Here is a 25,020-nt window from a genome sequence, read left to right on the forward strand (position 1 = left end):
GGAAGATAATGCAATGTACTGGAAGCTAGAGGACATTTTGCTCCCCTGGCGACTGAGTTGGGTATTGCAGGATCCCTGACATCCAATGCAATCCTAAATTGTTTTAAGAGAGGGATACAATCAAGATCAAGGGAAGTACTAATATCACTCTAGAAAAGCCCTAGTAAGAAGACCACACCTAGAATACTTCATCCAGTTTTAGTCACAACACTATAAAAAAGATGTTGAGACTCTAGAAAGTGTGCAGAGAAGAGCAACCAGGATGATTAGGGGGCTGGAGACTAAAACATATGATGAACGGTTGCAGGAGCTAGGCATGGCTAATCTAGTGAAGAGAAGGACCAGAGCATCTTCCAATATTTCAGGGGCTGCCACAGAGAGGAGGGGCTCAAGCTATTTCCCAAAGCACCCAAAGACCAGACAAGGAACAATGGATGGAAACTGATCAAGGAGAGATTCAACCAAGAAATAAGGAGGAACTTTCTGATGGTGAGAACAATCAACCCATTTGATTGTTGTGGGGGCTTCATCACCTGAGACTTTCAAGAAGAGATTGGACTGCCAATTGTCAGAAATGGTGTAGGGTCTCCTGTTTGAGGGGGGTTGGGCTAGATGACCTTTAAATTCCCTTCCAACTCTGTTAACCTCCAAGCACCAAGTCGCTTAAGATATGCTCCATAAACTCAAGATGGACCAGGGGAAGGGAGACAACAGAGATGTATAGATCGGGTGGTTGGAGGCCGAATGGGAGGGAGGGCAAGGGGGAGGACCAGGTGGAAGGGCCCTTTTTCTCTCTTCCAAAAGCAGAATAGAGAATAACAGAGTTGGAAGAGATCTTGTAGGTCATCTAGTCCACCCCCCACACGCAAGAGACTCTCCTCCATATCTGATGGATAACAGTCCAGTGTCTTCTTGAAAGCCTCCAGAGATGAAGCTTCCACATCTTCTGAAGGCAACTTTTGTTCCATGGGTTGATGGTTCTCACTATGAGAAAAAAATTCTCCTTGTTTCTAGGTTGAATCTCTCCTTGTTCAATTTTAAAACCTTCTTAAAAATCTTCTTTTTGGCAAGCAAGCAAGCAAGCAAGCAAGCAAGCAAGGAAGCAAGGAAGCAAGGAAGGAAGGAAGGAAGGAAGGAAGGAAGGAAGGAAGGAAGGAAGGAGTTGGAAGGAACCTTAGAGGTCTTCATCTCCATTCCAACCCTCTGCTCAAGCAGAAAACCTTATACAATTTCAGGCAAATGGTTGTCCAATCTCTTCTTGCAAACCTCCAGTGATGGAGCACCCTCAACTTCTAGAGAAGCTGAGCCTTTCCGCGGATTGTTCTCACTGAACAATTAATCTCATTCATTAATTCAAGTCGAGGGGCGCACTTCAACGCGTCTTCAGGCTGCCAAGGTTGGGACAGCCCCTCCTAAACGCCACCCTCCGCCCAGGCCGGATTAGGAAGCTGGGGGTCCCGGCGGGAGGATTCTCCCTATGCCCCGATGGGCTGGAGAAAGCCGAAAGAGGGATGCGCGACCCGAAGAGGACGGCGCCGTCCGCCCCGCATGCAACCCGCAGGAGGGCAGAGCCAGCGCAGTCGGAACGCCCCGCCTGGAAGGACATCGCGCCAATCCGCCCGTCTGCCTCGCGGACCCCGATTCCAATCCATCGGATGGGCGGGCATGGCCGCCTCCCGCCGAGTCCGGGACTCACCTGCGCCTTCTTTCCCGGGGCGCAGGTGAATCTGGAACGGCGGGACTGTGAGACCTGTGCACCGGAATCACCTGCGCCTTTTTTTGCGGGCGCGCAGGTAAGATTGGAGGGGCGGGATGGGTTGAGACTTGGGCTCCGGGACTCACCTGCGCCTTCTTTCCTGCCGCGCAGGTGGGGGGGGGGGCGGAGTGTCCGGGACCCCGGCCTCACTTGCGCCTTCTTTGCGGGCGCGCAGGTGGGTTTGGGAGGGGTGGAGACTTCGGCTCCGGACTCACCTGCGCCTTCTTTCCTGGGCGCGGGTGAGGCGGGGGGGGGGGCGAGCGAGGCAGCGAGTCCTGGATTCCGGACTCACCTGCGCCTTCTTTGTGGGCGCGTAGGTGAGCTTGGAGGGGCGGGAGGGATCTAGACTTGGATTCCGGACTTACCTGCGCCGTCTTTGCGGGCGCGCAGATGAGAACGAAGGGGCGTGGCCCAACCGGCGGCACACGCCGCCCACCTGTCCGAGCCCGCGTCCAAAGCCGCCGCCCTCAACTGAGCCGCGCGAGAGCAGCGCCAGCCGCGTCCCGCCCACCTGCCTACCTGCCCGGCTCTGCCTTGCTGGCTGGGGGCTTCCGGGCTCGGCCGATCCTAGGGCGCGTCCCGGACTTCGAGGCAGGGCGGCGCCGCCGAGGGGCCCAGCGGAGCCGGATCGACACGCAGCATGGCTTCGGGCTCTTACGACGTCAGCCGCGCCTTCTCACAGGCGCCTCCGCTGCAGAATCAGCCGGACAACACGGCCTTCACCCAGCAGCGCCTGCCGGCGTGGCAGCCGTTGTTGACGGCTGGCACGGTGCTGCCCCTCTTCTTCGGGCTGGGCCTGGCCTTCTTGGCCATCGGGCTGGGCCTTTTCTTCACCTCGGAGACAATCAAGGAGCTGGAGCTGGACTACACAGGGACGCCAGGCAACAACTGCTCCAACTGTGCCCGCCTGACCAATAGCAGCGACCCGCGGCGGGTGCGCTCCTGCCAGTGCGGGCTGACCTTCAAGCTGCCCGCCCCCTTCCCGCTGCCCGTCTGCCTCTACTACCAGCTCTCCAACTACTTCCAGAACAACCGGCGTTACAGCATCTCCCGGGACGACGAGCAGCTCAGCGGGGTGACCTGGGCGCTACGCCACCCCTACCAGGAGTGCAAGCCTTACCGTTACAACAGCCAAGGGCTGCCCATCGCGCCCTGCGGGTCGGTGGCCAACAGCCTCTTCAACGACACCTTTGAGCTCTTCTACCAGCTGCCCAACGGCTCCCTGGCCAACGTGACCTTGGATAAACGGGGCATCGCCTGGTGGACCGACACCAACGTCAAGTTCCAAAATCCAGAGCCGGTCAACAACAGCCTGTGTGATGCCTTCAGCGGCACGGCCAAGCCGCCCTTCTGGTCTCGGACGGCCTGCATGCTGGACCCCTATAACCGCAACAACACAGGCTTTGTCAATGAGGAATTCATCGTCTGGATGCGCACAGCCGCCCTGCCCACCTTCCGAAAGCTTTATGCCCGCATCCGCCACGATAACTTCTCGGAGTCACTGCCCCAGGGCACGTACTTCCTGAACATCAGCTACAGATACCCCGTGCTGGGTTTCCACGGGAGCAAGAAGGTCATCTTGAGCACCCTTTCCTGGATGGGGGGTAAGAATCCCTTCCTTGGCATTGCCTACCTGGTCCTGGGCGCTGCCTGTATCTTGAGTGGCATCGTCATGACTGTCGTCCATCTCAAGTACCGGCAGCAGGATGAAGAGGATGATGATGATGATTAGGAGGCCAACCTGACGTCTCCTTCCCAGGACTTTTTGGAGAGGTTGGACGTCCCATCATTGCTTCGGTGGCATGACGAAGGGCTGGGAGATGCTGTCGAGGTTATCCAGATAGCTGAAAGGCAACATCTGGGGAGCATCACACTGGATGGGCTTTGGAAAGCAGCAAATAAATCATTGGACCTTAGCGGGAAGTGAGATTGATGCTTCTCAACGCATGAAGAACGAAGCCTATTATGTAGCTTTTCTGGAAAATAATCCTCAGCTCCATAATTTTTCAAGATGGTGAAGTTGATTCTTGGGAAACGGCACAAGGGCATTGAGTGCCACCATTTCTAATCTTAGAAGTCCGATATGGTGTGGCTAACACAACATGGTTTGGGGGGAAACCCTGCTGTTCTCCTTATGAAGGGACTTCTCCCAAACAAACTATTGTTTAAACGTGAATGTTGGAAACTATCATTAACTTGGATCTTAGTTTTGGCCTGTTCTTAAATACTGGGGAGATAACACAGCATTTGTTGTTTATACAATGTTTATTCATGGTTAACTGTACGATGTGTTGTTGCTGATCCCCTGAGATGGTATTGAGTGGGATAAATTCAGTTGGCTAATTCAAAGTTAGTCTATTGTGCAAATCTAGCCAATGAGAAATGTATATAACTAGTCCTTGACTTACGACCACAATTCAGCCCCAAATTTCTGTTGCTAAGCAGAGACAGTTGTTAAGTGACTTTTGCCCCATTTTACTACCTTTCTTGCCATGGTTGTTAAGTGAATCACTGCAATTGTTAAGTTAGCAACATGGTTGTTAAGTGAATCTGGCTTCCCCATTAATTTTGCTCCACAGAAGGCTTCAAAAGGGGTTGCATCATGTGACCCTGGAACACTGCAACCGTCATAAATATGAATCAGTTGCCAAGCATCTGAATTTTGATCATGTAACTATGGGGCGTAAGTCACTTTTTTCAATGCTATTATAAGTTTGAACAGTTACTAAATGAACTGTTGTAAGTCAGAGACTACCTGTAATAAAGATTATTATCATTTTATTATCATCATTTAGGTTTTCACCAAGGTAGAATAGAATAGAATAACAGAGTTGGAAGGGATCTTTGAGGTCTTCTAGTCCAACCCCCTGTTTAGGCAGGAAACCCTACACCATTTCAGACAAATGGTTGTCCAATTTCTTCTTAAAAACTCCCAGTGTTGGAGCATTTACAACTTCTGGAGGCCAGCTGTTCCATTGATTAATTGTTCTAACTGTCAGGAAATTTCTCCTTAGTTCTAAGTTGCTTCTCTCCTTGATTCGTTTCCACCCATTGCTTCTAGTCCTGCTCTCAGGTGCTTTGGAGAATAGTTTGACTCCCTCTTCTTTGTGGCAGCCCCTGAGATATTGGAAGACTGCTATCATGTCTCCCCGAGTCCTTCTTTTAATTAAACTAGATATACCCAGTTCTTGCAACTGTTCTTCATATGTTTTAGTCTCCAGTCCCCTAATTCTCTTTGTTGCTCTTCTCTGCACTCTTTCTAGAATCTCAACATCTTTTTTATATCGTGGCGACCAAAACTGGATGCAGTATTCCAAGCATGGCTTTAACCAAGGCATTATAAAGTGATATTAAAGATATTTGTGCCTAGTAATCAAATTCTCTTAGCTAAGAATGTTGATGGAATAACTGACTTCTTGTCTCTTTGGGTGGAGTTGTAGAGAGCTCTATGGGTCTTTTGAGATCTTGTTTCCATTGCAAGACCTATTGAAAAAAAAAATGAGTCACATAATATTGAAAAGCTCCGTGCACACAAGGAGCAAAGCATATTTTGCATTGTATTTGCATCCATTCCAGCTTCTGTACTCGATTTTCTTGACAAGCGCAAATACATTTGATGGCATCACAATGTTTTTATGCCTGTGGTGGCCAATTACAGACAAATAATTACCAGCAAAAGGTCCTGTTTAATTGATGTACACAGTGAACAGAAGAACAAGAGTTGGAAGGGGCTTTGGAGGTCTTCTAGTCCAGTCCCAAGCTCAAGTAACAGGCAAATGACTGTTCAGTTTCTTAAAAGTCTCCAGTGTTGGAGTATCCACAACTTATGGAGACAAGTTGTTCCATTTGGTTAATTGTCCTAACTGACAACAAATTTCTCTAGGTTGCTTCTCTCCTAAAAATAGTTTCCATCCATTGTTTTTCATCCTGCCTTCTGGCGCTTTGGAGAATAATATGACCCCCTCTTCTTTGTGGCAGCCCCTCAAATACTGGAAGACTGCTATCATGTCACCCCTAGTTCTTCTCTTCATTAAACTAGACATACCAAGTTCTTGCAACCATTCTTTATATGTTTTAGCCTCCAGTCCCCTAATCCTCTTTGTTGCTCTTCTCTGCACTCTTTCTAGAGTCTTCACATCTTTTTATTTATTTATTGAGTTATTCCTCCCACACAGAACCAATGCAAACACCTTTGTCAAAAAGTAATTTTGATTTTATTTATATTTTGTCATTTCAGGCTCCAAAGAAACTATTTTTCCCCTTCCTTCATCCTCTACCACTTGAGCCAGCCTTGAACCATGGAAGATATTTTCTTAAGATTATAGACTATTCTATAAGCTGTATAGTTCGATCTATGGTTATCTGGGAGAATTTCTAGATTTTCATGACAAATCAACTTCCTTCTTAAGGTTAAATTGATAAAATCACAGTGTCGTTGCTTTCTGTAAAAAATCTTACTGGGCCCTAAAAACACTAGATATTTCTGTGCCATTTATGATTGCTGCCTGTGCCTATGATACTTGATAATTAACACACCAGAAGGATTATTTTGATGGAATAGTTATATTTCAATATGTGATTCTCAGGTGTTTCATTTCTTTAATAATGCAACTCATTTTTTTTAAGGTAGAGTTACAGGAAGCATTAAGTGTGCACTTCTGCGTGTGATGTTTCCTCTTCTCCGATTTGAAATGGAGAGCCTTCCAAAGTTCACTTTTCTTGTACTTTAATCAAATAAATGACATTATAGTAATAAAGTTGCATCGTGTTTTTATTGGCTGCTGAAGGAAGAAGGACATAATGTAGCGAATAATGAATGGTACGGATTTGAGTTGTGCAGTTCCAAGTCGCCCTCGACTTACGACGGCAATTGATCCCCAGATTTCTGTTGCGAAGCTGAGACAGTTGTTAAGTGAACTTTGTCCCATTGTAGGGCCTTTCTTGCCATAATTGTTAAGTGAATCCCTGCAGTTCTTAAATTTGTAACACAGTTGTTAAGTGAATCTGGCTTCCCCATTGATTTTGCTTGTCAGAAGGTCGCAAAAAAATGAATCAGTTGCCAAGGGTCTAAATTTTGATCATGTAACCATGGGGTGCTGCAGTGGTCATAATGTGGGTGAAAAACATCATAAGTCACTTGAACAGATTACAGAGTTGGAAGGGACCTTGTAGGTCATCTAGTCCAACCCCCCGCTCAAGCAGGAGACCCTACACCATTTCTGACAAATGGCAGTCCAATCTCTTCTTAAGAGCCTCCAGTGATGCTGCTTTAATGTCAGAACAGTCACTAAACAAACTGTTGAAAGTCGAGGGCTAACCTGCTGGAGACAACCTGAAAAAGAAGCAAGAAAAGTTGCAATCCATTTTTCTTCTGCTTTTTGGCTACCGTCAGCCTTCGTAGGTTCTCTTCCTACCATGACCTCTGGAAATCTGTTATTCTTTTAAATTTGAAAAAATTAACACGGCCCCAAGTGATGAATTAAACTAGGAAAATAAATTGGGAAATCGGTAACTTTCTATTGTAGGTTTGTCCGTGTCTAGCAAACAGAATAATTAGGGGAGATTGAAACCATCATCATTTAGCAACCCCAGAATCCCTGGATGGAGTCTGGGCAACTGACTGGAACTAGCAGAGCGTTTTACTGGCCAGTTGCCCTTCCTGTCACCAATGCGGAGTTTTGTTCAGTAGATATATTCTCAGTGTGCCCAGAGAGAGAAATATCTGCCTCTACCTAGGATTGAACTCACAGCCTCTTGAGTGTGAGGTGAGAGCTCCACCTTGAGGCCACCCCACCACTCTACTTAGGGGAAATTGAAATCCTTGTACTAATTGAAGTTGCTTACTCTTTTTCCCCTCTGGTAAGAAGGAAAGTTTAGAACTTGGAAGGAGTTGCCTCTTATCTGTCATGGGTTTCTCTCAACTTGGCAAAAGGATAAGATAAAAGGTAAAGGTTCCCCTGGCACATATGTGCTAGTTGTTCCCGACTCTAGGGGGCAGTGCTCATCTCCGTTTCAAAGCCGAAGAGCCACCGCTGTCCGAAGACGTCTCTGTGGTCATGTGGTCGGCATGACTCAATGCCGAAGGTGCACAGAACATTGTTCCCTTCCCACCAAAGGTGGTTCCTATTTTTCTACTTGCATTTTTTACGTGCTTTCGAACTGCTAGGTTGGCAGAAGTTGGGACAAGTAACGGAAGCTCACTCCGTTACATGGCACTAGGGATTCGAACTGCCTTTCTGATCGACAAGCCCAGCATCTTAGCCACTGGGCCACTGCGTCCCTTCATAAATATCCAAAAGGATATTTTCACATTTATTTGGCAAAACAAAACACCATGAATTAAACAGGAACTTTTGCAAGAGGCAAAAGAAAAGGGGGAGGTCTTGGTTAGCAACGGAAATTCCGGTCATAAGTGGAGGACTTAACTTACAGCTTTCCCAAGTTGTGCTATAGTTCTGCCACTAGGTGGCAGTGAAAGATAACCAGCTTTCTCCCGTTTGATATTTTGTTTGTTTTTTTAAATGTAGGCACAGTTACTTCAGTTCCCTTGTTGGATGTTGTCTTATTTTAACCTCATTTGGAGAAAAGCAATTACAAGTATTACTTTAATACCATTTAAGAACATTTCTTTGAAGATAATTTCTGCTCCTCCCCAAAAGTGCAGCCACTTAAGGGACAATAATTCAGGATTCCTGTTGTTTTAAATCTGGCTAAATACAATTAGTCCTTGAGTTACAATTATTCATTTGGTGACACTCCACAATTACAGTGATTCGCTTAGCAACGGTGGCAGTAAAGGTCACAATAATGGAACAACTTTGCTCAACAAATGTCTCGCTTAACCACATAAATTTAGGGCTGTGTTGCAGTGATAAGTTGAGGAGGAAAAAGTCAGTGATGGCAAATCTTTTTCTTAAGGCGTGCCAAAATTGCACATCTGCATGCTATCACTTACTCCCGCATGCCCACAATCCTCCCTGCCCACCTGGGCATGTGTGCATGGCCACCCATGCATACATGCACCAGGGGTGGGTTCCTGCCAGTTCTAACCTCTTTTATAGAAGAGGTTCCACAAATCTACAGGGCCGTTTAGAACCGGTTCCAGCTCCCTCCCCCCGCCCGTCCACACATCATCAGGATGAAGAGCGAGAGGAGGAAGTCTGGGAGTCGAAGTCCACAAGTCTTAAAGCTGTCAAGTTTGAACACCCCTGTGGTTTATTTTTCTAAAGGGTTGGGGATGCAAAGGTCTGGTAACTTGACAGCTTTAAGACTTGCGTGCTTCAATGCCAGAGTTCCTGAGCCAACATGACTGGAGGAGGAATTCTGGGAGTTGAAGTCCACAAGTCTTAAAGCTGTCAAGTTTGAACACCCCTGGGGTTTTTTTCTAAAGGGTTAGGGGTGCAAGGTCTTGTAACGTAACAGCTTTAAGACTTGCACACTTCAATGCCAGAGTTCCTGAGCCAACATGACTGGAGGAGGAATTCTGGGAGTTGAAGTCCACAAGTCTTAAAGCTGTAAAGTTTGAACACCCCTGGGTTTTTTTTCCATAAAGGGTTAGGGGTGCAAGGGTCTTGTAACTTGACAGCTTTAAGACTTGCACACTTCAATGCCAGAGTTTCTGAGCCAATGTTTTGGTTGCTAAGCAAGAACATTGTTAAGTGAGTTTCGCCACATTTTAAAAGTTGGCCACGCCCACCCAGTCATATGACTGCCAAGCCACTCCCACTTGGTCACATGGCTGGCAAGCCACTCCCACAAAGCAGTCCACACCTACAGAAGAGGTTCTAAGAAATTTGAAACCCACCACTGGCATGCACGCATGACCTCTCCTAACGCTCCGGAGATTTTTCTGAAGCCTGGGGAGGGCGAAAACGGTCTCCCCTGGTCCTCCAGAAGGGCAAAAAAATCAGGTGGCTTGAGCCTGCATGTGCACCAAAGCTGATGGCTGGCATATCACTAAGTATGACTCGCGTGCCATAGGTTGCCATCACGGTCATAAGTCAAACCACGTATCATGGTTTGCTTTTGGAAGATGTAGGAAACCAGCCATAAAACTCTTAAGCGAGGGAAATATTCAACCTTCTTTTCCCGGGTTGTGTGTTACACTTCCCTGGAAGAGATGATGTACTGTAAGCAAAAAACTAAAAAATAAATTCAGAGTTTGGGGATAAAGCTAATTCTTGGTCAGCTGAGAATGAAAGAAAGAAAAATGTGTGTGACTCATAAGCTTAATTTACAGGTTCTCTTCAGCTTTCAACCGTTTGTTTAGCAACTGTGTGAAGTTAAAACTGCCCTGAAAAAATCACGTGGGGAAAAAAGTCAGCTGCTTGGCAACTGCGTAAGCCCTGGATTTACAACCCTTGTTTAGTGACCATTCAAAGACCATTCAAAGCACTGGGAAAGGTGGCTTACGACCTGCCTTCATGCTTATGAGCATCCCAGCAAGGTGATGGTTGCAGCTTCCTGGGGTCACAGATTCATCATTTATGACCTCTCCAGATGCTTTCCAATGAGTAAAATCAATGGGGAAGCTGGATTTGAATCTGTTTTAATGTCCACCCTCCAAACGACGCTATGGGGCACTGCACGTCAGAACAACTAGACACAAGGACAGTTTTCCCCTCTGCTAAACAAGTAATTCCTTCAACACTGTCAAACTATCTAGAAAGGCCATGTTACCACCATTATTCTCATCTTCCCTATTACCCATTTCCTTATCCTCTTATGACAATAACTTTGTTGCTCGTATCTTACGATTTATATTGTTATATAGTATCCTAGTATGATTTATGTCGTTGGCTTATTTAGTATCCTATGACTATCACTACTGTGAGTGTTGTATCTTATGTTTTATGATGAATGTAGTTTTACGATAACTATGATCATGATTTTTCTCTTATAGTTTTTATGTACACTGAGATCTTTATGCACCGGATACGAATTCCTTGTGTGTGTAATCACACTTGGCCAATAAAAAATTCTATTCTATTCTATTCTATCTTCCCTTCCTCTATTTTATTTTATTCTATTCCATTCTATTCTATCTTCTCTTCCCTTCCTCTATTCTATTCGGTTCTATTCTATTTTCTCTTCCCTTTCTTTATTCTATTCTATTCTCTCTTCTCTTCTCTTTTCTTCTCTTCTCTTCCCTTCCCTTCCCTTCCTCTATTCTATTCTATTCTATTCTATTCTACTCTACTCTACTCTACTCTACTCTACTCTACTCTATTCTATCTTTTCTTCCCTTCCTTTTTTCTATTCCATTCTATCGTCTCTTCCCTTTCTCTATTCTATTCTATTCTACTCTACTCTACTCTACTCTACTTTATTCTCTTTTCCTCCCTTCCTCTATTCTATTCTATTCTATTCTATTCTATTCTATCTTCTCTTCCCTTTCTTTATTCTATTCTATTCTATTCTACTCTACTCTACTCTACTCTACTCTACTCTACTCTACTCTACTCTACTCTACTTTATTCTCTTTTCCTCCCTTCCTCTATTCTATTCTATTCTATTCTATTCTATTCTATTCTATTCTATTCTATTCTATTCTATTCTATTCTATTCTATTCTATTCTATTCTTCCCTTTCTTTATTCTATGCTATGCCATTCCATTCCATTCTATTCCATTCTATTCTATTCTTCATTCCAATATTCTAATCTGTTCTATTCATTTGCAAATCCTGGTTCAATTAGATTTACTTAGTATCCTAGTGTGATTTATTCCGATTGCTTATTTAGTATCCATGCCTCTTTGTTTCACTTTTTGATGAGTTTCCAACCATTGTTTCTTGCTATATCTAATGTTTGACGATGAATGTTACAATGACTGTGATAATGATCTATCACCATTGTTGTATGTACACTGAGAACTTATGAACCGGAGACAAATTCCTCCGGTGTTCAATCACACTTGGCCAATAAAGAATTCTAATTTCTAATGACTTCATGATTCACTCAACAATTGTGGCAAAACACATACACACACCACGGATGTTAGAAGTTTTTAAAAGTAAAGATTCTCCTTGCACTATGTACTAGTCATTCCTGACTCTAGGGGGTGCTGATCATCTCCATTTCAAAGCTGAAGAGCCAGCACTGTCCGAAGACGTCTCTATGATCATGTGGCTGGCATGACTAAACGCCAACAGCACACGGAACGCAATTACCTTCCCACCCAAGGTGGTCCCTATTTTTCTACTTGCATTTTTACGTGCTTTTGAACTTGGCAAAAGCTGGAACAAGTAACGGGAGCTCACTCCATTACACGGCAGTAGGGATTCGAGCCACCAAACTGCTGACCTTTCTGATCGACAAGCTCAGTGTCTTAGCCACTGAGCCACCTCGTTCTGATGAAGTCTTTATTTCGCCCCAAATAGTCTTCTCCAGAAGGTCCCCCTGCCATTGCCAGTGCAACTCCCAAAGATTTCAATAGTCAAGTGTGCAAGGCACCTTCAGAATCCATGCTGGCTAGGGAATTCTGGGAGTTGAAGTCTTAAAGTTCTCAAGTTTGGACACCCCTGGTCAAGTCGAACAAAGAGAAGGACCATGGAAGATCATGAAAGGAAGACCCAACATAGAACTAAGGGGAAATTTCCTGACAGTGAGAAGGATTCATCAGTGGGACAACTTGCATCCCGAAGTTGTGGGTCTTCCATCACTGGTGGTTTTCAAGAAGAGACTGGACAGCAATTTGTCTGGGATGAAATTAGGTCTCTTGCCTTGAGCAGGGGGCTGGAGTATAAGACCTCCAAGTCCCTTCCAACTCTGTTATTCTGTATTCACTTAGGTTCATTTCCCATTGAAGACCACGAAGATGAAGAGAGGGGAGAACATCAAGTCAAACGTGACTATATTTTGAAGCTCTGTTTCTCTTCATGGTCAATCCCATATCTATTTATTTTATTAGATTAGATTAAAATGTTTGGAAGGGACCTTGTAGGTCATCTAGTCCACCCCCGCCCCAGCAAGAGACCCTACACCATTTCTGACAAATGGCAGTCCAGTCTCTTCTGGAAAACCTTCAGTGATGAAGCTCTCACAACTTCCGAAGGCAACTTCTGTTCCATGGGTTTGGTGCTTTGAGGTTAACAGATTAACAGAGTTGGAAGGGACCTTAAAGGTCATCTAGTCCAACCCCCCTCAAACAGGGGACCCTACACCATTTCTGACAATTGGCAGTCCAATCTCTTCTTGAAAGTCTCAGGTGATGAAGCCCCCACAACAATCAAATGGGTTGATTGTTCTCACCGTCAGAAAGTTCCTCCTTATTTCCAGGTTAAATCTCTCCTTGGTCAGTTTCCATCCATTATTCCTCGTCTGGCCTTTGGGTGCTGTGACGTTTCCGCTGTTCACCCATGTGGCCAATGTTGAGAAAAGACAGGAGACAAATTTTCTCGGGATGGAGCGACCCAGATGAGAGTCTGAGAGCCCCTTTTATTGAGACAGGACAAAGGCAGGAGGAGCAATAGCATGTGATAAAAAACAGCCTGTAAAAGTACAATTTCTAATCTACTGCTCAGGGAAGTTCTGTCTATATATGGTCAAATCCTGGGCGTCAATGGTAGGGCACATCTCAGAATGTTATGTTATTCACTATCAGGATGTTATGGCTTTCTCGGAGCCAGTTGTCTCCTGTGTGATTCAGCGTGACCCTGCAGGCCCTAGTATGAACTAGGCCATGGAGGACACACACCTGCACAAGGAGCTATATTACAACAGGGTGCTTTGGAAAAAAGGTTGACTCTCTCCACTTTGGGGCAGCCCCTCAAATATTGGAAGAGTGCTATCCTGTTTCCCCTGGTCCTTCTCTTCCCTAGACTAACCATGCCCAGTTCCTGCAATCTATTACTGGTTTATTGGGGTAGAGGGGGAAACCTCTTCTCTTCTTACCAAAGTTCTCCTGCAGCTTTGGTGTTTCATATCTACTTTAAAAGGATCCAATAACAGACCGTGGGGGGGGAAAAATCCCTTGGCAGAAGCATCAGCCACCTGATCAGTGGAAAACCATCCTAGTTTGTTGGGATATAAATAGCAGCTCTCCGGGTTGCATCCAAAGTTGTCTTCTTGTCAGCTTATGTTGCACTTCTCCCAAAGAAGCGGTCACTTCCCATGCATTTCAGGAAGTTAAAACCCACCCCTCTCCCAGGAAAATGAAATATCCTGGGAAATATTGAAAAGGCAGAATATTATATTTCCCTGGATAAGAAGTGAAGAAACATGTTTTTAGGCAGGAAACAGACTCACTCTTAATAGCTCCCACCTTGTCAATGGACCATTAAAAGGCCTGAGCCAGTCTATTCTGCATAACAAAGATCACCCCCTTCAGGGTGATGGGAATAAGGCATGATAGGATTAGCCCTTTACCCATCTCACCACAGGGCACCTGGGAAGAAGCAAGGCTCAACCAAACCTGGACTCAAAGCACAGCCTAGAGAGTTGCCCCTGCATGGCCCCATGGGAGTCTGACAACCAATCAGAATACAAGCTCAAGATCAAAGGCCAGAGAGGCCATAAAACCAGGGACTTTCAGCATCTCTGCCTCTTTTCTTCTTCACCCAACATCTGGAAGCCTGTGATCCCTCTTTTCTGTTCAGGACTCAAGCCATGTGATCCTGTCCACCATTAAACCATCTTCCCAAGCAGCCTCCATGTTTCCAGTATCTTTTCCCCCACTTGGAGCACACACACACACACGCACGCACACACACACACACACATAGACTCACACAGAGAGAGAGAGAGAAAAAAAGGAAGAAACAAAAAAAGAAAAAAAGAAAAAAGAAAGAAAAAGTGAGAGAGAGAGATGAAAGAAAAAAAGGAAAAAGGGCAGAGAGACAAAAGGAAGGAGAGAGAGAGAGAGAGAGAGAACACATGGCTGGCAAGCGACGCCCACCAGGTCACATGGCTGGCAAGCCACTCCCACAAAGGAGGCCACACCCACAGAGTAGGTTCGAAAAATTTTGCAAACCCACCACTGAGCTGAACCCAGAGGGGCATTTCTTCTAACAGCATGAAATGAATTCATTTAAATTGAGTAGAGCAGAGGTGTCCAACTTGAAGACTTGTGGACTCCAATTCCCAGAATTCCCCAGCCAGCATGGAGACTGAAGGTGCCTTGCACACTTGACTTTGCCCTGTGGATTTCTGATGGATTTTCCTGGATTAGACTATTGGACTCTTTGGGAGTTGCACTGGTATGGGCATGGGGACCTTCTGGAGAAGACTATTTGGGGCGGAATAAAGACTTTGTCGAGACACAGCGGCTCAGTGGCTAAGACACTGAGCTTGTGGTTCAGAAAGGTTGGCAGTTCGGTGGTTCAAATCCCTAGCGCCACGTAAACGGTGCGAGCTCCCGTTACTTGTTCCAGCTTTTGCCAAGTTCAAAAGCACGTAGAAATGCAAGTAGAAAAATAGGGACCACCTTGGGTGGGAAGGTAACTGCGTTCCGTGAGCCTTCGGCATTTAGTCATGCCAGCCACATGATCACAAAGACATCTTCGGACAGTGCTGGCTCTTCGGCTTTGAAATGGAGATGAACACCGCCCCCTAGAGTCGGGAACGACTAGCACATATCTTTACTTTTAAAGACTTCTAACATCCGTGGTATGTGTGTGAGAGAGCAGAACAGGAGAATACGTCACAAAAGTCCATGAAATTATAAGTTTTCTGCAATGTCTCTACAGTGTGGTGTCCTCTGAATAAAACCACTTCAAATATTACCTTCATCATCTGTTCTCTATGTCTATGGAGATTCTCAGTCATCCAGGTTAAGGTTGTCCCAAAACTACTTTTTCAAGAGGCTACTGGACTTTCTGGGGTTTTTTTTGCACTATTCAAGTGACCCTGAAGATACAGATAAACCTCCAAGTGGCCTCAACAACCCTTTAACGGGATGCAAAAGACCAGCTGTCTGCAAGGAATATAAATGCTTCCAGTCCCCAGCATCCAATCAGAGGTGAAGAAGCTTCTTGGATGAGAAGTGAAATGCCTTCAAAGAAAAACAAGGAAGTCCAGTGGCCACTTGAAAAATCACCTTTGGGACAACCATTCTCTATGTTCATCTTTCAAACCCATTCAACCTTGCTTCATTTTCCAAATTTTCTCAATTTTTCTGGTCTTTCTTTACGTCCCAGTCAGTGTCCTCCTTCAACTAAAATCTGAAGTCTGCAAGCTCACACCTGAAGCATCTCATTTCTTTAACTGGTTAATTACTGTACAGTATTTTCCTCAAGTGTTCTTCAAACATTTATTGTCCCTGAGGGTGACTGACATTTTGAAAATCATGATGAAACAAGGACGGGTGTAACTCAGATCCAGCATTAAGTTTTTATAAGAATTACGTTGCTCATGTCAACGGCATGAATAATATCATCTGGAATGTGTTCAGAAGGTCACGATACAGGTGAAAGTTAATGTTTTATAACAAGGCAATGCAATGAAGGCATGTTGAATTATTATTTTTTAAATTGAGATCATGTGGCGAAATCAACTGTACTGATAAGAGACAATGGATTAGATAAGGTTATGAGGGACTGGGAAGCGTTTATGGATTTTCTGCGTGTTTTACAAAACTTTACAACGAGCTTTACAAAACCCAGACCAGACCTGGATTGCTGCAACCAATTTTGGCCACCATATTACAAAAAAGATGTTGAGACTTTGGGGAAAGTTCAGAGATGATCAAAGGCCTGGAGACTAAAACATAGGAAGAATAGATGCAGGAATTTAGGTCTGGCTAGTCCAAAAAAAATAAGAATTAGGGGCGACACAAAAGCAGCATTCCGGTATTTGAGGGGCTGCCCCAAAGAAGAGGGGGGGTCAAATTATTCTCTAAAGCATCACAGGACAGGACAAGAAAGAGTAAATGAAAACTAATCAAAGAGAGAAGCAACCTAGAATTAAGAAGAAACTTCCTAACAGTGAGGATAATTAACCAGTGGAAGTTTTCAAGAAGAGACTGGACAGTCACTTGTCTGAAATGGTATAGGATCTCCTGCTTGAGCAGTGGGCTGGACTAGAAGACCTCCAAGATCCCTTCCAGCTATTCTATTCTATTCTGTTCTGTTCTGTTCTATTCTTCATTCCAATATTCTATTCTATTCTATTCCATTCCGTTCTGTTCTATTATATATAGAAATGGTTAACAGAGGGATTTAGGGATTAGTTTTACTTCTCGGGTTACCTGTTGACTTTTTAAAATATATAGCGAACAGTTGCTAGGTTGATTAAATTGATAAATAGATTTCCACATTAGGGACATAATTTTATAGAATATAGTATTTTTTATTAAATATACAGGTAGTCCTCAACTTACAACTTGGATCCTCCGAAAGTAAAGAAGAAGAAAAAGGGGAAAAAAGTGTATATTCTATCAATTTTAATTACAAGTTTGGATAGCAATGTTATGATCATTATGTTTATCTGGGTTTTTTCCCCAATCAAAGTTATATGCACCATTAGCATGGAAGAGATGAAAGCAAAACACATTATGACATACATTAATGTTATGTAATAAAGGTTTCAGCCTTAATCTTACATAAGAATTTGAACTTTATCCATCATTTGCTCTTAAGGAACTTGCCTGGAGTTAAGGTGGGACAGAATCTGTGTTGTTTTTTTACCAGGTACATTTAAGCTACTCTGAATCCACAGGGACAATAATAAGATAAACTCAAAATTCACCTCCACCTCTTCTAGTTCTTAATGTTTAGTTAGGAAGACACAGTAAATGTTCAAAGTATGCTTGCACATCCTTGAAAATGTTGCTGTTGAGGACTTGCCCACAATCTGCTTACATTTCACTGGATTTATATGTATGCAATGAATGTTATTGCATACTGCATACAAACTCCTTGTGATTAGGGTATACTGTAATCTTCAATGTTTTTCTCCATCTATAGATTTGCCTACTCCTAAAAATTCTTCACCATGTATTAATTCACAATTTTTTTCTCTATTTAATAATTTTACTATTTCTAGAAACCCTTCTCCATCTACTAATTCCATAGTCCACAACATCCTTCTCTATTTATTAATTGTTACTTCCCAAAAAATTTTTTCCCCATGTACCAATTCCATAGTTTACTATAGCCCTCTCTATTAATTCTACTATTTCTAAACATTCTTTTCCATCTACTAATTCCATAGTTCACAACATTGTTCTTACTTTATTAATTCTGCTACTTCTAAAAATTCTTCCCCATCTACTAATTCCATCACAGCATTCTTCTCTATTTATTAATTCTGTTACTTCTAAAAATTATTCCCCATGTACCAATTCCATAGTTCACTATAGTCTTCTCTATTAATTGTACTACTTCTAAAAATTCTTTTCCATCTACTAATTCCATAGTTTACAATTTTTTTTATTTCTAAAGATCCTTCCCCATCTACTAATTCCATAGTTCACAACATTGTTCTTACTTTATTAATTCTGCTACTTCTAAAAATTCTTCCCCATCTACTAATTCCATCACAACATTCTTCTCTACTTATTAATTCGGTTACTTCTAAAAATTATTCCCCATGTACCAATTCCATAGTTATAGCTGTAGTCTTCTCTATTAATTCTACTACTTCTAAAAATTCTTTTCCATCTACTAATTCCATAGTTTACAAAATTCTTTATTTCTAAAGACCCTTCCCCATGTACTAATTCCATTATTAGTACGTATTTCTGACCAGCTCATCTTTAATCTGTTCACCTTTGCTCCAATTTAACTCTTTCAAATGTCAGGCAGGTTGGATTAAGCAAATCAACATTTCAGAAGCATCATCATCAGGTCATTGTGATTTTTCAAATCGTCCTGTCTGGGACCAGAGAAGGTTTGTGTGACATTTGGACCATGACATAGGAGGGAATCAAGTCCTTTGGGGTTGACTGTGATGTAACAATGATAGCCAATATCTGTATCTGCAAGATTATCAGAGTTCAGTTTTGATGTCTCTGCATTAGGGATCTTTTTTTTTTTTACAACAAAAAACTTTGTTACACGTCAATAATGAAGAGGTCAGCGAGAGCCAGTTTGGTCTAGTGGTGAAGGCACCAGCTAGAACGCAGATTGTGAGTTCTAGTCCTGCCATAGCCATTAAAGCCAGCTGGGTGACTTTGAGCCAATCACCAGGAAATAGTGAATTTTAGTCCCACCTTAGGCATGAACGACAGTTGGGTGACTTTGGGCCAACCACTAGGAGCCAGCGAGTTCTAGTCCCATCTTGGGCAAGAAAGACAGCTGGGGGGTTTGAGCCAATCACCAGGAGATGGCGAGTTCTAGTCCTGCCTTTGGCAAGAAAGCTGGCTGGGTGATTTTGAGCCAGTCACTCTCTCTCAACCCTAGGAAAGAGGAAATGGCAAACCAGTTCTGGGGGAAAAAAACTTGCGAAGAAAGCTGTAGGGACTTGTGTAGGCGTCTTCTGAGAACTGGATTGAGGAAAAATGAGATCAAGTATGTAAATGAGATTAAAAGAGATTGTAAAGAGAATGAATGCTCAATCAAGTGGCAAATGCAGTTTTGATTTATGTAAGCGTCAAATGATACATATTAGAAGAAAAAGAATAGACCAATAGGATTGGGTATTTTTTTAAACCAAGAACAAGATGGGGTGATCATGGATCGGTCAATACAGATAGCCCTTCGACAATTGAACCCCCAATTTCTGTTGTTAAATGAGACATGTATTAAGGGAGTTTGGCCCCATTTTACAACCTTTCTTGCTACAGTCATTAAGCGAATCACTTGCCGTGGGTAAGTTCGTAACCTAGTTGTTAAGTGAATCATCACAGTAATGTTATTCTGTCATTTGAATGTTTGAGGTGCAACCTTAGGGATCTTGTGAAACTCTTGATGACTTTTTGGAATTTTTGATTGCTTATAATGATAGATTCTGTAGATGGAAGAGGAGAAGGAGGGGATAAGGAGGAAGAGGAGGAAAAACTGTCTCATCTCCAGGAGAAGGGGATGGAGATGGAGAAGAAAAAAGAGAAAAAGGAGGAGGAGAAGAAGGAGAAGCTGTCTCATCTCCAGGAGAAGGAAGAGGAAAAACTGTCTCATCTCCAGGAGAAGATGATGGAGATAGATGGAGAAGAAAAAAGAGGAGGAGGAGGAGGGGGAGAAGGAGGAGGAGGAAAAACTGTCTCATCTCCAGAAGAAGAGTATGGATATAGAGATGGAGATAGATGGAGAAGAAAAAAGAGAAAAAGGAGGAGAAGAAGAATGGGAAGCTGTCTCATCTCCAGGAGAAGAAGATGGAGATAGATGGAGAAAAAGAAGGAGGAGGAGGAGGAGGAGGAGGAGGAGGAGGAGGAAGAGGAAGAGGAGGAGGAGGAGGAGGAGAAGAAGAAGAAGAAGAAGAAGAAGAAGAAGAAGAAGAAGAAGAAGAAGAAGAAGAAGAAGAAGAAGAAGAAGAAGAAGAAGCAGCTGTCTCATCTCCAGGAGGAGGAGGAAGATAATATTTTAAAAGTTTTTTTATTTCTATTTCTCATACATACATTCACAAATATACAATCTCATAGCTATTCTTAATAATGTGTGTTATCTGTTAACATTTATGACCATTTTTTCTCCCCCTGCAATTAACAATATGATCGAGGTTGCTTTTCTACCATCCCATACACCCATCTTATTTCACAGCAACCCTACTTTTCTTCCTTCCTGCCTTCCCTTCTTCTCTCCTTTCTTCTTTCCTCCTCGCCTTCCCCTCCTCTCCTTCCCCTTTCTCCCCCCCACTCCTAGGAGGAGGAGAATTGAGGTGGGGGAGGCGAGTATGGAATCCCAGCAATCCTGAAAGAACGGAGCATGTTTTTTAAAACAAAACTTTTCAAGACAGGCTCCTTGAGCCGAATTCGAGAGGGCCGATGTCTGTGAAAGTCGTTGCAAGAAAGCAAGACCCCTTTTGCCAGAAGAGCCATAAAACAGGAAAAATCAAATATAATTGCAGCCCCTGCTTCCAACTCCTTGTTGCTTCTGTCAGCGCAGGTGCAGGATCTGTGAGCCTGCACTGTGTAAGCAAGCAAGTAACTGTGAGTGTGGGTTTTCCAAGCAATGACCTCACTGCCATTGTTCTTGCAACAGAGCATGTGATGAAATTATACCTGGGCCAATTACGCAACCCTCCCCCCCCTCAAATTCCACTCTAACAATTGTGGCATTGTGTTTTAGAGTGGCTTGGCCCGGCTTGTAAGTAAGAACATCACCTGTCAGTCAGCATTATCCCTTCCCAACTTAAGTCCTTTTCTGCATTTGTTTGTACTACACAACCTTCCTGACAACTTAGTTATGGAGAAGAAAATTCATGCTGTAACACAATGCAGCCTTATGAAACCAAACAGATTTCTAAGCCTGTCCTGGCTTCACCTTTGAAAACAATGCCCTGAAAAGAGACCCAAATCCACGTGCAGACCGAACGGCATTCACTACAGGCAGTCCTTGACTTACGATGGTTCACTTAGTGACCGGCCAAAGTTACCATGCCACTGAAAAAAAATGACGGGACCCCTTTTCATGCTCAGGACCATTGCTGCATCCTCTAGGATCATGTGATTTACCTTCAGACACTGGACAGCTGACTCACAGTTATGACGGTTGCAGTGTCCCGGGGTCATGCGATCCCCTTTTGTGATAGGATAGCAATGTTCCAATATTTGAGGGGCTCCAACAAAAAAAGAGGGGGTCAAACTATTCTCCAAGGCACCTGAGGGTAGAACAAGAAGCAATGGGTGGAAACCAATCAAGAAGAGAAGCAACCTAGAATTAAGGACTTTCCTGACAGTGAGAACAATTAATCAGTGGAACTACTTGCCACCAGAAGTTGTGGGTGCCTCATCATTAGAAGCTTTTAAGAAGAGATTGGATAACCACCTATCTGAAATGGTCTAGGGCAGGGATGGCTAATCTTTTTCACCTTGTGTGCCAAAACCGTGCGTGTGCACCCACACCTTTAGTGCAATTTGCCCCATCCCCTGCACATATGTGCATGACACCCCTGTGCTCCCCCCCACCCCCACGCATGCACCCACCCACCCACCGCGTTCCCCCAAGACCCAAAAATCAGCTGGCCAGTTGGAGGCGCTCACACATGCATGGTAGAGCTGAACTGGGCGACAGCTCACATGCCCGCAGAGAGGGCTCTATGTGCCCCCTGTGGCACTCATGCCATATGTTCGCCATCATGCTGGAGCAGAGGGTTGGATTAGAAGATCTCCAAGGTTCCTTTCAACTCTATTTTCTTCTGTTCTGTTTCCAATGTGCCCCATTTTCAGACCCATAAAAAAACAATCCAGATAAATATGGATACGGGATAGAAAGATGCTAAGAGGCCTGGAAGCGAAATCGTACCGTGAATGATAAACAGATAAGGAAGATAGCTCTGTTTAGCCTACTGAAGAAAAGGATGAGCTCAAGTGGACATGATAGCAGTCTTCCAGTGTTTGCGAGGGCTGTCACAGGGAAGAGGGGGTCAACTTACCCTCCAAAGCACCAGCTGGCAGGGAGAAGAAGCACGGACCTGACTCTTCCAATGCCATTCATTGGGCCCATCTATTTCCCTCGTGGTATCTGCTGGGTTTCTGGTTTATAGTTAGAATAGAATAGAATAGAATAGAATACATACAATACAATACAATAGCAGAGTTGGAAGGGACCTTGGAAGCCTTCTAGTCCAACCCCCTTCTTAGGCAGGAAACCCTACACCACTATAGACAAGTGGTTATCCAACATCTTCTTAAAGCCTTCCAGTGTTGGGGCATTCACAACTTCTGGAGGCAAATTGTTCCACTGATTAATTGTTCTCACTGTCAGGAAATTTCTCCTTAGTTCTAAGTTGCTTCTTTCCTTGGTTAGTTTCCTTCCATTGTTTTTCATCCTGTCCTCAGGTGCTTTGGAGAATAGCTTGACTCCCTCTTCTTTGTTGTAACTCCTGAGATATCAGGACACTGCTACCATGTCCTGTTCTTTTCATCAGACAAGACATACCAGTTCCTGCAATCGTTCTTCATGTTTTAGCTTCTAGTCCCCTCATCATCTTTGTTGCTCTTCTCTGCACCGCTTCTTGAACTGCCATCCCTCATCTATCTGAGGAAGGAAATTTCTTGATCAAAGGTTTCCCCTTAATAGTGATTTGGGAGGGCAATGGGATTATCTCAAACTGCACATCTTGGTCATCCATAAACTGGAGAGGTGTGTGTGTGTAATTTATTCATTTATCTTTACATTTCTTTGCCACCCATCCATTACGAAGCGACTCTGGGTGACTTTGGCTGGCTGGGGAATTTCGGAAGTTGATGTCCACAGGTCTTAAACTCTGCCAACTTTGGAGACCCTTGATTTACCCTCAAGCGGAACGGAAAAGTCCTCATTTTCAGGAAAGCAAAACAATGGATGAGTCATTTTGCATCCATGGCGCACTCACAAAAAAGGCAATTTCCTTCAAACCGAACTTACTTTCTGGGAATTCATTCGACCTTTTCTTGCTCTTTCCATGGTAACAATGTGGAAGTAATTTCCCTCTGGCTGTTGCAAGAACTGGTCATGGTTATTCTAGTGAAAAGTAGGACTGTGTGTGTGTGTGTGTGTGTGTGTGTGTGTGACATGATAGCAGTCTTCCAATATTTGAGGAGCTGCCACAGAGAAGAAGGGATGATACCATCCATCTGTTGATGCAGCCTAGGGTCGCATTGGTTCTTTTGGTACCTGCAGCACACTGCTGGCTCAAACCTAAGAGGGGGGTCCACCAGGACTCCTAGTTCCCTCTCAGTTAGAACTGTTCAGCTAGGAGTGTCAAACTCGATTTCATTGAGGGCCGCATCAGGGTTGTGTTTAACCTCTGGGGGCCAAGATGGGCTTGGCTGGGTGGGTCTGGCCGGGGTTGGTTTGGTTGCGGTGGGCATCTTGGGGGTGCCTGTGGCGGCCAAATCACTCTGCCAGCGAAAACAGGCTCCCGAGCTCCGTTTTAGCCTGCCATGGCCTCCTGCAACCCTCTGCCAGTGAAAACGGAGCTCAGTGTTAGGGTTAATGTCAGAGTTCCAAGTAAGACCCCCGATGAAAGAAGACTCTGAGGCGTGAGTTTCTTCAAAGTTCCAAGTTCATGAGATTTGCAGACAACACGAAGATTGGGGGGGGAATTGCCAACCGCTTGGAAGGTAGACTCAAGATTCAGAAGGATCTCAACAGACTTCCAAGTGGTTGGCAATCCCCCCCCCCCCTCTTGGTGTTGTCTGCAAATCTCATGAACTCTCTTTCCATCGCCTCATGCCGTAGCTCAGTGAGAGAATGTAACTTGTCTGCGCTTGGAATCCATAACATGACCTTACAAAGGCCATAACCCAGATGGAGAATGAGGATGACAGATAAGGTCCCAGTGGGGCTCCAGAAGATGTGGCGACCTTCTTTTAAACCAAATAAAATGGGGAAAAGAAGAAAGGCACAGTTGTCCGGCATGTTCCATTCCAAGGGGGGTGGGGGGAATAATCAAAAAAAGCATTTTTAGCAGCAGGATTCTTTCTCTGAAGTTAGTGGTGCCATGTTTCCCCGAAAATAAGACATGGCCTTATTTTTTGACCCTCAAAATAAGCGCTTGGCCTTATTTTTGGGGAGGTCTTATTATTTTTGAGGTGCAGGAAGCGTTGAGCGTGGTCATCACATCGCTGCTGCTGGGTTGCAATATTTTCAGGGAGGGCTTATTTTGGGGGGAGGGCTTATTTTAGTGCATGTGCTCAAAAGCTGGCTTGGGCTTATTCTCCAGGAAGGTCTTATTTTCAGGGAAACAGGGTAACTGTATGGTATCTCCTCAGTTCCTGAATTTGTAAAACGCAGTGAGCAAGAGTGAAATGGAGCTTAGCAGATTCTGATCTAGTGTATGGTGGGAATCTTAGCTGTGGTCTTCACATACTGCATCAACTTGGCCATCCTGTTAGCCATAGCGATAGCACTTAAATTTATATACCACTTTACAGCCCTATCTAAGAGGTTTACAGAGTCAGCATATTGCCCCCAACAATCTGGGTCTTCATTTTACCCACCTCGGAAGGATGGAAGGATGGGAAGGCTGAGTCAACAGGAAGGAAAGAAGGAAAGGAAGGAAGGAAGGAAGGAAAATAACAATAGCACTTAGACTTATATACTGCTTCACAGTGCTTCACAACACTTTCTAAGCAGTTTACAGAGTCAGCCTCTTGCCTCCAACAATCTTGGTCCTCATTTTACCCACCTCAGAAGGATGGAAGACTGAGTCAACCTTGAGCCTGGTGGGATTTGAACAGCTAAGT

At 44.2% G+C, this 25,020-nt stretch overlaps 1 protein-coding gene across 1 annotated transcript; it reads left to right on the forward strand.

Moving 5' to 3' along the window:
* The first annotated feature begins 2,253 nt into the window (after positions 1-2,253).
* On the forward strand, positions 2,254-4,223 carry TMEM30B (transmembrane protein 30B). The gene has a single exon (XM_032231380.1). The coding sequence runs from the start codon at positions 2,397-2,399 to the stop codon at positions 3,486-3,488; it is 1,092 nt and encodes a 363-aa protein (XP_032087271.1). The 5' UTR covers positions 2,254-2,396; the 3' UTR covers positions 3,489-4,223.
* The last annotated feature ends 20,797 nt before the right edge of the window (positions 4,224-25,020 follow it).

Source organism: Thamnophis elegans, chromosome 14, assembly GCF_009769535.1.
Source record: "Thamnophis elegans isolate rThaEle1 chromosome 14, rThaEle1.pri, whole genome shotgun sequence".
Lineage (NCBI taxonomy): Eukaryota > Metazoa > Chordata > Lepidosauria > Squamata > Colubridae > Thamnophis > Thamnophis elegans.

What these genes read in the sequence shown, in the direction of transcription:
- TMEM30B (XM_032231380.1), top strand. Translation starts at nt 2,397, where the DNA reads ATGGCTTCGGGCTCTTACGACGTCAGCCGCGCCTTCTCACAGGCGCCT.